The following is a 12,672-nucleotide window of genomic DNA, read 5'->3' as shown; positions in this document are numbered from 1 at the left end:
GTGTGTGTGTGTGTGTGTGTGTGTGTGTGTGTGTGTGTGTGTGTGTGCAGGCCTGTGTCAGCTGTATATCAGTGTGGATGAGTGTGTGGCTGCGCACATGGGTGGGAATGGGCACACGGGGGTCTAGGTGAGTAGGGGCATGAGTGATGTGAGGATGATAGGCACCCAGGATCTCGGGCAGCTCGGCCATTCTCCGGTCCCTGGGCAGCACTGGCCCGAGCACTGTGCTCACTGCACTGCCGCACACTGCGTATGCTTCCCCGCTGTACAAAGAATGGAAAACGAAACTGGCCACACTGGACATGGGGGGAGGGATTCCCCCTGAGCCTCCCACAGCCTGGCCTTGAGCTGATTCACTCTAGCTGCTCTACCCCAGGCATGTTCGTTCCTTTTTTAAAATCATTACATGTATTTATTTGCTTTGTGTGTTAATGTGTTGGTAAGCTGTGGCATCGTGAGGGCAGAGGACAGTTCAGGAGTCATTTTTCTCCCTCAGCCACATGGGTCCTGGGGATAGAACTCAGATTGTCATGTTTGGTGACATGTGTCTTTTCCTGCTGAACCATCTTGACAGCTCAGCACATACGTTCTTTATAGACCCAGACCCGGTCTGTAGTATGTTTTCCCTCTGAACATGCATTTTCAATGCCGTGAAGAAGTCAGACTAGGCCATGCAGCAGGTGACTGTCAGACAGTCTCTGGCTGTTGGGCATTTAGGTGGTTGATTTTGGGTTTTTGGTTTTTTGTTTTGTATTGTTTTTGTCTGTTAAATAAGCATTGAAGTGAATACTTTTCTATTCAGTTAAGAAATGAAGGTGTGGGGGCTGGAGAGATGGCTCAGTAGTTAAAAGCACTTGCTGCTCTTGTAAAAGATCTGGTCAGTTCCAAGCACCTACACTAGGCAACTCGTGTAACCCCAGGTCCAAGGGATCCAATTCCCTCTGGCCTCCATGGGCACTTAAACTTAGGCACACACATAACACATAAACAAATAGATAGTTCTTAGAGAACGCATAGGGATCCCTATTTCTAAGGAGTGTGGGGCCACGATGCAGACTTACTGGCCTTAAAAAAACAACAAACTTCGTGTGCACACATGAGCTGTGGATCTTAGTTCATAGAAGACAAGGATGCCAAATCTGCACACACAGGCAGGAAGGGGATTGAAAGTCAGCCCACAGTCTTCCCTCCTGGAAGGTGGGTCTGCATGTATCCCTGGCTCTCCTGCAGATGTCTGGGTTATAGATGTGAATTGGCTCCCAGAAGGAGTTTAGTCTGGAGACAGAGGGTCTAAGAGCCTTGCCAGCATGCCCTGGCCCTTCAATCTTGCTACCTGTCCCCAGCCTCTGGGCATTCTTTCCATCCTGGAGGAGGAGTGCATGTTCCCCAAGGCTTCGGATGCCAGCTTCAGGGCCAAGCTCTATGACAACCACTCTGGGAAGTCACCTAACTTCCAGCAGCCTCGCCCAGACAAGAAACGCAAGTACCAGGCTCACTTTGAGGTGGTCCACTACGCAGGCGTGGTAGGTGCCCGCTGGGGCTCCACACTCCACCACTGTCCCCCTCCCTCCTCAGGCTCACCACCTGGGCTCACCACTTTTCTTTTTAGGTACCTTATAGCATCGTGGGCTGGTTGGAGAAAAACAAGGATCCCCTCAATGAGACGGTGGTCCCCATCTTCCAAAAGTCACAGAACAGACTCTTGGCCACCCTGTATGAGAACTATGCAGGCTCTTGCTCCAGTGAGTACGGAGGGACAAGCTGGCCATTCCCGGGGAGCCACAGAGTGATGTTATGTTCTTTGGTATGATCAGTTCTCATTATCTCTCCTAGCTGAGCCCCCCAAGTCTGGGGTGAAAGAGAAGCGCAAGAAGGCAGCAGCATTTCAGACGGTGTCCCAGCTCCACAAGGTGAGGTCGGAGGGCCCCAGCAGCCCCGGCCCTGCAGGCTGCCCACCGCCTTCTTTGCTCCCTGCAATCCCTGTGTCTTGGGCAGGCAGCTGTTAAGACTTGCAGTGATGTTTAGCTCCTCTCCACGTGAACATCACAGCAAGTCTGTGCTGCTGCCTGCCTCCACACTGCCTGGGCAGGGCTGGGGGGAGGGAGGAGCCACGGGAGGGGGCGGTGGGAGGTGTGTGTGAAGACTTTGGTGGTGGGTAGGATGGGGCAGGTGTCACAAGGAGGATTTGGGTCCCTCTGCCCAGCCCTCTTTGATCCTTATCCACTGTGACATCCAATTCTGGTTCCCTGCCCCTCCTGTGCCTTCTCCCTGCTCTCCCCACTCCCAGGAGAACCTGAACAAGCTCATGACCAACCTTCGGGCCACTCAGCCCCACTTCGTCCGGTGCATCGTCCCCAATGAGAACAAGACTCCAGGTAGCGTCCCTGGGTGGCCAGGATGGGGGAAACAGAAGCTTCTAAGACCCTCACCTTGCAGGGTTGCTTGGTCTCAAAGTAAGACCAGGGTAGGGACCTAAAGGCACATCCTCAGACTTCTAACTTCCTTCTCCCACTCCCACCACGTCCAGGGGTCATGGATTCCTTCCTGGTGCTACACCAGCTACGCTGCAATGGGGTCCTGGAAGGGATCCGGATCTGCCGCCAAGGGTTCCCCAACAGGCTGCTGTACGCAGACTTCAAACAGCGGTGGGTGCTGGCTGCCTCAGCCTCCTTCTCCTGCTCTTAGAGCCTGAGGGGTGGGAGGGACATGCTAGAGCCCAAGGGACAAAGAGAGGTTCCTGAGGAGGAGGCGCTCTGGCCAGGGAAAGGGGTTTAAGGGGATAAGGTAGGAGTGGGATTGGATTTAGTATTCCGGAGCTCAGGTGAGCAGCCAGAGAGGATGCAGATTTGGGAACTAAGCGTGGGGTTGTGTGGACTGGGCCTGGAGGACTACCTGACAGGTAAAGAATGCACATGACGTCATGGGCTCTCTTCCCGCTTCGCCTGGTGGGATCTGTTTGCTAAGCTACAAGGAAGTGTCCTCAGTTGCTTCCCCTTCTACAAGTATCAGGGGCGGCCCACCTGCTGTCCACATTAGATGTCTACACAGATACTGTATGAGTGGGCGTGGCTACGCACAGAGCTCGTGAGTTTGTCTTTATGTTATCATCGGCCAAGGAGATGGTTCCCCATCTGGGAAGACTCTGAAGGCACCGCCCCAATCTGTTGTTCTAAAGCAGGGTGTTGCTGTGTAGCTCAGGCTAACCTCAAACTCTCAACACTCCTGGGTTCGGTATCTCATACCAATAATCCCAGCACTGAGCAGGCTGGGGCAGGAGGGTCACCAAGGGTTTGAGGCCAGCCTGGCTACATAGTGAGTTCAAGGGCAGCATTTCAAACACAAAAGCCAAAAGTAAATGAGGAAATAAATTTAAAAAGCTGGGCAGGGTGGTGCACACTCCTTGTCCCCGTGCTGAGGAGCCAGGAGCTCTGAGGTTCTAGACCCGTCCAGAGCAGTCTAACTGCTGAGCTCCTGGTGATGGCAGACTGTGTCTCAAAGGAGACAGACTGAATTCTTGAGGATAGCCTGAGGCTGTCTCCTGGCCTGTGTGTGTGTGTGTGACACACATGGAGACTTAAAACCATACAAGCAGCTTTGTGTGAGTCTAGCTCCAAGGCCTTTGGCACCCCCTCTCTGGTCTCCATGAGTCCATACCTGCAGGCAATTAAAAATAACTCTCTTTCTGCCTCAGGCTCCTAAATTCTGAGAGTCGAGGCACAAGCCAGCACATTGCTGTTGTTTCTGATTGTAAAACAGCCAGTAGCCCAGTGACCCACACTCCTTGTTTGGCGAGTTCCCCCTAGCGAAGGCGCCTTTCCTCAAATGTTTCTTAAGTGGGTGAGATGTTACAGTACACCACTTCTGGTTTTGCCTTTAAGAAATTATAAAAGTAGCGCATGCTTGTTATAAAACCACGTCCCTTTACAAACTCACTAAATTGTATTGAAGCCACCAAGCCCAACCTTGAGACAGGATCAGGCCAGGCAACCGAGCTGGCCTCAAAGATCTTCCCACTTCTGCCTCCCCAGTGCTGGGGTTTCGGGTGTATGCCACACACCTCGCCCCTGTGCTGAGGTTTGTATAGAATGTTCTGTGTCCCCCAGCACGGCAACACCTTTCCTCTGCCATCTTGTACAGCATATGTCCATATGGAACCTCACCTCTCGGAGGTCAGGCAATCACAATTCTCTTGTACAGCTCCTGGCTTCCCATCGTCAGTGGCCTGTCCTGTCCATGGCAGCTTCTCCTTTATCTCCTAGGTACCGGATCCTGAACCCCAGTGCCATCCCAGATGACACCTTCGTGGACAGCAGGAAGGCCACAGAGAAGCTCCTGGGCTCCCTGGACATTGACCACACTCAGTATCAGTTTGGCCACACCAAGGTCAGGCTGGACTGGAGTTAGGGCTGAGCCTGGGTCTGTGCGCTCACCCTGGACCGCGGTCCCACTCTGGCTGCCCCCCGCCCGTAGGTGTTCTTCAAGGCTGGACTTCTGGGCACCCTGGAGGAGCTCCGCGACCAGCGCCTGGCCAAGGTGTTGACGCTGCTGCAGGCGCGCAGCCGGGGCCGCCTCATGCGCCTGGAGTACCAGCGCATGCTCGGAGGAAGGTAGCTGGGGGGCGGGGGTGGGGTGCAGGTGTGATCGCTGTCCCAAGGCTCCCCAGCCCTTCCATACTGCCTCGGTTGCCCCCCGATGGCTGGTCGGGGTGAGGTTCTGTGTCATGTCACCCCAACCTCCATTTTTATCACCTGAAAATTGGGGTGAGGGCCAGAGTGATGGCTCAGCTGCTGCCGTGCCTGATGACCTAAGTTCAATCCCCAGGGCCCACATGGTAGAAAGGGAGAACCAACCTCCACATGTGAGTTGTGGTACATGTATACACACACACTAAAAAGAACGTGTTTTTAAAATTTGGGGTGAGAGTGGCCTCTGCCCTTCTGCATGTCCAGAGTATGGCCTGGACACTTTCTTGGTTAAAGTAGAAAGCGGCCCTCTCAAGTGGGTACCATAGAGGAGGGCCCGAGTCAAACATTGTAACCACATGGCCTGCTAGCTTAGCTGTCCTCAGACACTTGCGCAGGCCCCTGGACATCTGGAGGGCAGGACTTTGCCTTGGAGGGGGCCACTCCTCCAGACTGACCTACCCCAAGGGCTACGAGGACCACTACATGGAGAGAGGCCAAAGCACCCTGAAAGGGCAGGGTCTGCTGCCTCACAGGAGCTGTCCCTCCCTAGGGACGCCCTGTTTACCATCCAGTGGAACATCCGGGCCTTCAATGCCGTCAAGAACTGGTCTTGGATGAAGCTCTTCTTCAAGATGAAGCCGCTGCTGCGCTCAGCACAGGCGGAAGAGGAGCTGGCCGCGCTGCGTGCGGAGTTGCGGGGGCTTCGGGGGGCTCTGGCTGCTGCTGAGGCCAAGCGGCAGGAGCTGGAGGAGACTCACGTCAGCGTCACTCAGGAGAAGAATGACCTGGCCCTGCAGCTGCAGGCGGTGAGTGGGACAAGGGCTGTGAGCAGGCTGTAGCCAGTGCAGCTGGGGGCGGGGAGGCCTCTGGGCACTTGGGCCTTCTGTGTTGTCTTTCTACTCTGGAAGGACCAGGATATGAGGCCTGGAGGCTCAGTGTCTACCCAGCCTTCCCCGAAGGCCTTGAGTGTCCACATGTCCTAAAGCTGCTGGGGAGCCCCAGAGCCCCCAGCCTTGATCTCCCTGAACTATACCCTTGCTCCCTTCTCTGGTTCAGGGACACGAGACTCTGAGGCAGGTAACAGGGTGATACCCAGAGGACAGGGGTCAAACTCTGGAAACTCCCCAGCATAGGTTTTGAATGTCACTTGGATGCTGGCCTCAGGCTGAGGCCTGGGGAATCTACGGCCATGATGGCTGTAAAACGCTCCTTTTAATATTGGGGTTATGAGGCAGGCCCCTGCAGTAGTCCCAGAGCCCAGTAGAGTGTAGGTGCTTCGACTCCTCATCTATCAAATTGAATTGCCAATATGAGCCTCACCGGAGTTGACTTTATTTTTTTGTTTCTTAAAAGACTCATCTTATTTATTTAATGAAGGTGAATATGTACTAGCAGAGGGCACCAGATCTCATTACAGATGGTCATGAGCCACCATGTGGTGGCTGGGAATTGAACTCGGGACCTCTGGAAGAGCAGACAGTGCTCTTAACTGCTGAGCTGCCTCTCCAGCCCTGGAGTTGCCTTTGCATGGACAAAGGGCCTCTCTTTCCCAGGGCTGAGCCTTCAGATGCTGGCTCTCCCTGAACTGCCCACCCCCCATGTCCTCAGGAGCAGGACAACCTAGCGGATGCGGAAGAGCGCTGCCACTTGCTGATCAAATCCAAGGTGCAGCTTGAGGCGAAGGTGAAGGAGCTGAATGAGCGGCTGGAAGATGAGGAGGAAGTGAACGCTGACCTAGCTGCGCGCAGGCGCAAGCTGGAGGACGAATGCACAGAGCTCAAGAAGGACATAGATGACCTGGAGCTGACACTGGCCAAGGCCGAGAAGGAGAAACAAGCCACTGAGAACAAGGTGTGGGAAGGGCCTGAGTTGGGGACCAGTTTTGGTGTTGGGTGGCAACAGGGGCCCCTTCCGGCTCTACTGGGCCCCTGTTCTGTAGCCTGAGGCAGGTCACTGCCTCTTGTGAGCCTCAGTTTTCACCTCTGTCAAGTGGGGGCACCAGCATTTATCTCATTAGGGTGTAACTGGCCTTTGCTAAGCATCCACTACAAGTATACACTGTATACTTGCAAGTATACACAGTAGGTACTTGGTAAATGGCAGCAATTACCATCTGTCCTGACTGCAAGCTTGCCGCAGGGGGCGCTAGGACACGGCTCATGGACCCCGTGTTTAAATGGTGCCACCCACTGGTCTCCTCCTCCGGGCCAGGCACTATGCCCGGCTGTGAAGCTTCACCCATGACTCCTTCGCATCTCAAGGAGGAGATAAAGCCCTCAGGCGGGACGGTGTAGGCTCAGTCTCCTGAGCTGGAGGGGGTGGCTGCTCAGACCGCCTGTGGGGAGGAACGGGCCCACCGTGAACCGGGCCTTGGCACAGGTGAAGAACCTGACCGAGGAGATGGCTGCCTTGGATGAGTCCGTGGTCCGCCTGACCAAGGAGAAGAAGGCATTGCAGGAGGCTCACCAGCAGGCTCTGGGCGACCTGCAGGCCGAGGAGGACCGCGTGAGCGCGCTGGCCAAGGCCAAGATCCGGCTGGAGCAGCAAGTGGAGGACGTGAGTTGGGTGCCCTGGGGGACTGCCAGGGTGGCGACACTGACGCTCGAGGCTGAGCGCCCTCTGCCCCACAGCTGGAGTGCTCCCTGGAGCAAGAGAAGAAGCTGCGCATGGACACGGAACGTGCCAAGCGCAAACTCGAGGGAGACCTGAAGCTGACCCAGGAGATGGTGACGGACACCACCCAGGACAAGCAGCAGCTGGAGGAGAAGTTGAAGAAGTAGGTGTGGGGTCTAAGATGGGCTCTCCGCCCTTCTGAGTCCTCGCGGCCCCGTTGGGGAGGACGCCAGGGCAGGGGTCAGGTCCTGCCCTCGCTGGGCCAGGGCTGAGGACGGCAGACTGGGGCCAGCGCTGGGGCCCTTAGGACCTCACGGAGGGAGGCGGGGGGCGGCGGCGGCAGGGAGGGCCACGGCTGGTTCCTCCCGCCGTGCACTCCCAGGAAGGATTCCGAGCTGAGCCAGCTGAGCCTGCGGGTGGAGGACGAGCAGCTCCTAGGCGTCCAGCTGCAGAAGAAGATCAAGGAGCTACAGGTGAGGCCGGGGCCCGCGGGGGCCGCGCTGGGCGAGCAGGCCCCGCTCAGCCGCTCAGGGCGTCGGTGCCGTGTGCCCAGGCTCGGGCGGAGGAGCTGGAGGAGGAGCTGGAGGCGGAGCGAGCGGCCCGGGCGCGCGTGGAGAAGCAGCGGGCGGAGGCCGCGCGCGAGCTGGAGGAGCTGAGCGAGAGGCTGGAGGAGGCGGGCGGCGCGTCGGCCGGCCAGCGGGAGGGCTGCCGCAAGCGCGAGGCCGAGCTGGGCCGCCTGCGGCGGGAGCTGGAGGAGGCCGTCCTGAGGCACGAGGCCACCGTGGCCGCCCTGCGCCGCAAGCAGGCGGAGAGCGCGGCGGAGCTGGGCGAGCAGGTGGACAGCCTGCAGCGCATCCGGCAGAAGCTGGAGAAGGAGAAGAGCGAGCTGCGCATGGAGGTGGACGACCTGGGCGCCAGCGTGGAGACTCTGGCCCGAGGCAAGGTGCGCCCCCTTCTGGCCTGCAGCCAGTCAGACTCCGCGCGGACTGACCCTCTCCAGCTCTGGCCGCTTCTCGCCAATGCTCCACAACAGCACGGACCTCCTGACCCCGCACACCTATCCTGGCCTCGAACCCCCCGCTCCCCATCAGTCCTGACCTCGAACCCCGACTGCCCAGCTTCCTGCCCTGGCTCCATGTTGTTCTGATTCACACCCAACCCTCAGCCCTTCACGCAATAGAAGTGTGACCTCCGCTCTGGACCTCAGCCCCAACACCGTTCTTGTCCTGAACCCCAGCATCCAACTTTGACCCCCCCCCCCCAATCCTGCCACCTGTTCGCAGCCGAGTCCAGATCCAGTACCTACTACCTGACTCACGAACCTTGGGCTGGGCCTCGAGGCCGCCAGTCTGTGGCCACAGTAGGAGCCGGGACACTGGGCCTGGCCCTCTAAGCTCGTTTCCACCCCCGCTCTCACACCCAGTGCCCCGTCCCAGTCCCAGGTCCCTGCCCCCTGCCTGGCAGCGCTGGCTCCTGCCCCTGGGTGCACACAAACCTGTCTTACCTGACCCCGGCTTCCAGGCCAGTGCAGAAAAGCTGTGCCGCACCTACGAGGATCAGCTGAGCGAGGCCAAGAACAAGGCCGAGGAGCTGCAGCGACAGCTGGCGGACGCCAGCACGCAGCGGGGGCGGCTGCAGACGGAGAACGGTGAGGCCCTGTAGCCGGGCCGGGCCAGGGAGGGTGGAGGCGGTGCCCCCCGACCGGCCGACTGGACCCCTGGCCCTTCCCCGCAGGGGAGCTGGGCCGCCTGCTGGAGGAGAAGGAGTCTATGATCAGCCAGCTGAGCCGCGGCAAGACCTCGGCGGCTCAGAGTCTGGAGGAACTTCGGAGGCAGCTGGAGGAGGAGAGCAAGGTGGACTGGCACTGGCCGCTGCGTGGCACACAGGTGGCCGCTGGGAGCCATTAGCTGCCCTTGATGCTGAGGCCACTGGTGTCCCCGCAGGCCAAGGGCGCGCTGGCTCACGCAGTGCAGGCTCTGCGGCACGACTGTGACCTGCTCCGAGAACAGCATGAGGAAGAGTCGGAGGCTCAGGCTGAGCTGCAGCGGCTGCTGTCCAAAGCCAACGCCGAGGTGGCCCAGTGGAGGAGCAAGTACGAGGCAGACGCCATCCAAAGGACGGAGGAGCTGGAGGAGGCCAAGTGCGTAGCGACCACAGCGTGACCCAGGAGAGATTCGGGTGGTGGGGATCTGGGGTCCTTTCCTCAGGCCCTGCCGGTCCGTGATCCAGGAAGAAGCTGGCCCTGAGGCTGCAGGAGGCAGAAGAAGGCGTGGAGGCCGCAAATGCCAAATGCTCCTCCCTGGAGAAGGCCAAGCTGCGGCTGCAGACGGAGTCGGAGGACGTGAGCCTGGAGCTGGAGCGGGCCACCTCGGCCGCTGCCGCCCTGGATAAGAAGCAGAGGCACCTGGAGCGGGCCCTGGAGGAGCGCAGGCGGCAGGAGGAGGAGACGCAGCGCGAACTTGAGGCTGCGCAGAGGGAGGCGCGGGCTCTGGGCACCGAGCTCTTTCGGCTGCGGCACAGCCACGAGGAGGCGCTCGAGGCCCTGGAGACGCTCAAGCGCGAGAACAAGAATCTGCAGGGTAGGACCTGGATCCAGGGCGCTGGAGGGGCACCTCGGAGCTGGGGTGGAGGACGTGACCTGCTGAGTCCTCCGTGCTCTGTCACCCCGCAGAGGAGATCAGTGACCTCACAGACCAGGTTGGCCTCAGTGGGAAGAGCATCCAGGAACTGGAGAAAGCCAAGAAGGCACTGGAAGGGGAGAAGAGCGAGCTGCAGGCCGCACTGGAGGAGGCCGAGGTCAGGGCCGGCCGCAGGGGTGGGTGGACTCTGCTCTGCGGCTCCCGGCTTCTCACACCCTCATTCGCATCCCTAGGGGACCCTGGAGCTGGAGGAGACCAAGACTCTGCGGATCCAGCTGGAGTTGTCCCAGGTCAAGGCAGAAGTGGACCGGAAGCTGGCGGAGAAGGACGAGGAGTGCACCAACCTGAGGTCTCCGCAAAGCAGCCTTGCTATGCCTATGGCGGCACACGGGCAGGAAGCGCTGCTCTGCCCGGGCCACGGGACTAGGGTGTCCCTGGTCCACAAGTCTAAAGGACGCTCAGGGCCAGGGCTCAGCCCATGTCCCTCTGGGCTTCTAGTGAAAAAAAAAAAAAAAAAAAAAAAAAAAAAAAAAAAAAAAAAAAAAAAACCTTGCTGTTCTTGGCAAGTCGCAAGGGGCTTTAAAACACAGGAGCAATTCGCTTGTTTCTCTTATGGGTTCCCATCTCCATGCCACAGGCAATGCCCGACCTCCACTCCTGTAGGCCAAGCTTGCCCTCATGCCACCTTCTCACAGGCGCAACCACCAGCGGGCCGTGGAGTCCCTGCAGGCCTCCCTGGATGCCGAGACTAGGGCCCGCAACGAAGCGCTGCGGCTCAAGAAGAAGATGGAGGGGGACCTCAATGAGCTGGAGCTACAGCTGGGCCACGCCACCCGCCAGGTCATGGAGGCACAGGCAGCCACGAGGCTGCTGCAGGCCCAGCTCAAGGAGGAGCAGGCGGGGCGCGACGAGGAGCAGCGGATAGCGGCCGAGCTCCGCGAGCAGGGGCAGGCGCTGGAGCGCAGGGCGGCTCTGCTGGCGGCCGAGCTGGAGGAGCTGCGGGCCGCCCTGGAGCAGGGCGAGCGCAGCCGAAGGCTGGCCGAGCAGGAGCTGCTGGAGGCCACCGAGCGCCTCAACCTCCTGCACTCACAGGTGCGCGTGGGCCAAAGATGTGGCCAAGGACGGGGCAGGGCCCTGCTGGCCAGCTGAGGCTCTGCCCCCCTCAGAACACAGGCCTCCTGAACCAGAAAAAGAAGCTGGAGGTGGACCTGGCCCAGCTGAGTGGGGAGGTGGAGGAGGCCGCGCAGGAGAGGCGGGAAGCCGAAGAGAAGGCCAAAAAGGCCATCACCGATGTGAGACTGGGCCGAGGCTGGGCCAGGGCTGGGGATGAGCGGGTCCATCGCCCAAAGGGACTACCTTTGCCCCTCGCCACCATGCTATTTCCTCCTCCTCGACAGGCAGCTATGATGGCTGAGGAGCTGAAAAAGGAGCAGGACACCAGCGCACACCTGGAGCGGATGAAGAAGACGCTGGAGCAGACGGTGCGGGAGCTGCAGGCGCGCCTCGAGGAGGCGGAGCAGGCGGCCCTCAGGGGCGGCAAGAAGCAAGTGCAGAAGCTGGAGGCCAAGGTGAGTGCAGCCGGAAGCCCGTCCTTCCCCTGGGGCTGAGGCTAGGGCTGGCCCAGCCAGCAGGCCACCCTCCAACCGTCCCCCAGGTGCGGGAGCTGGAGGCAGAGCTCGATGCGGAGCAGAAGAAACACGCCGAGGCCCTCAAGGGCGTGCGCAAGCACGAGCGCCGTGTCAAGGAGCTTGCCTACCAGGTGGGTGACGGGGTCCCCGGCGGGAGGCCGCACTGGAGCAAAGCCAGCCCGGGCGAGCCCTCAGCTCCCCTGTGCTTGCCCAGACGGAGGAAGACAGGAAGAACCTGGCTCGCATGCAGGACCTGGTGGACAAGCTACAGAGCAAGGTCAAGAGCTACAAGCGTCAGTTCGAGGAGGCGGTGAGCACACTGGGCCCAAGCATGTGTTCAGGACGCCCGCGGTGAGCCGCTTTCAACCTCCGGGCTTGTGGCCAGGGAGGCATCGGCAGCGGTGCGCTAAGGGTGGCTCCATGTCCTCTCAACCCAGGGACTCCTATGGCTAGAGCTTGGTCACTTAGACCTTTAGAAGGGACTAAAAGTGAAAGCTTCTTTCCTCAGCCCAGGCCTGGCACAGCCTGATTCAGGGCAGGTGACACACAGGCACCTCTTGAAGGAAGGTCTCCATTTCCTTTTCCTTGTGTGGGTACCAGTAAGGGGAAGGCTGGTGACAGGAAGAGTGGAGGGAGGCCCAGGGGAAGCCAGCTGCTCTCTGGGAGTGGGGGCAGGGCGGCCCTTTAGTCACCAATGGCCCTGCGCGTACCTCTAGGAGCAGCAGGCCAGCACCAACCTGGCTAAGTACCGCAAGGCCCAGCACGAGCTAGACGATGCCGAGGAGCGGGCAGACATGGCAGAGACCCAGGCGAACAAGCTGCGGGCAAGGACCAGGGATGCCCTGGGCCCCAAGGTGAGGCAGCCTCTGTGCTGTGTGTGTGCTGAAGTCGCGGAGACACAGGTGCTGTAGTGTAGTCTCGTTCTCCTATCTAGCACAAGGAGTGACAGACACCCCAGGCTCTGAAGAGGAGTATCCAGTGTGATCCTGTTGTCTCTTCCCATCTGCCACTCCACCCTCCCTGAGCCCTGAAACCCCGAATAAACACCATGTCTGCATGAACAGCCACTGTCCTTATTTCTTGGGGCTAGGAGAGCTGGGAACAGAA

General features: G+C 59.4%; 1 protein-coding gene across 3 annotated transcripts in view; it reads left to right on the top strand.

Annotated features, from left to right (window-relative positions):
• Myh7b (myosin heavy chain 7B) overlaps nt 1-12,626 on the top strand; it is a 22,328-nt gene extending 9,702 nt beyond the window's left edge. The window contains exons 16-41 of one of the 3 annotated variants that reach the window (XM_055602347.1): nt 1,344-1,523; nt 1,610-1,742; nt 1,834-1,910; nt 2,288-2,375; nt 2,528-2,645; nt 4,260-4,383; nt 4,471-4,607; nt 5,236-5,491; nt 6,294-6,536; nt 7,065-7,241; nt 7,316-7,461; nt 7,681-7,771; nt 7,852-8,241; nt 8,820-8,946; nt 9,033-9,151; nt 9,242-9,438; nt 9,528-9,877; nt 9,970-10,094; nt 10,171-10,286; nt 10,633-11,029; nt 11,104-11,229; nt 11,335-11,505; nt 11,592-11,696; nt 11,780-11,875; nt 12,282-12,419; nt 12,500-12,626. In XM_055602347.1, coding sequence (XP_055458322.1) covers nt 1,344-1,523; nt 1,610-1,742; nt 1,834-1,910; nt 2,288-2,375; nt 2,528-2,645; nt 4,260-4,383; nt 4,471-4,607; nt 5,236-5,491; nt 6,294-6,536; nt 7,065-7,241; nt 7,316-7,461; nt 7,681-7,771; nt 7,852-8,241; nt 8,820-8,946; nt 9,033-9,151; nt 9,242-9,438; nt 9,528-9,877; nt 9,970-10,094; nt 10,171-10,286; nt 10,633-11,029; nt 11,104-11,229; nt 11,335-11,505; nt 11,592-11,696; nt 11,780-11,875; nt 12,282-12,419; nt 12,500-12,511 — 4,239 coding nt within the window. In that variant the 3' untranslated portion in view covers nt 12,512-12,626. The other 2 variants (XM_055602348.1, XM_055602346.1) reach the window with 2 other exon arrangements.
• The last annotated feature ends 46 nt before the right edge of the window (nt 12,627-12,672 follow it).

Source organism: Psammomys obesus, unplaced genomic scaffold (assembly GCF_907164565.1).
Source record: "Psammomys obesus unplaced genomic scaffold, mPsaObe1.curated_primary_1811, whole genome shotgun sequence".
Classification (NCBI taxonomy): domain Eukaryota; kingdom Metazoa; phylum Chordata; class Mammalia; order Rodentia; family Muridae; genus Psammomys; species Psammomys obesus.
The sequence above is the reverse complement of the archived record's forward strand: the minus strand, read 5'-3'. Positions and strand labels throughout refer to the sequence as shown.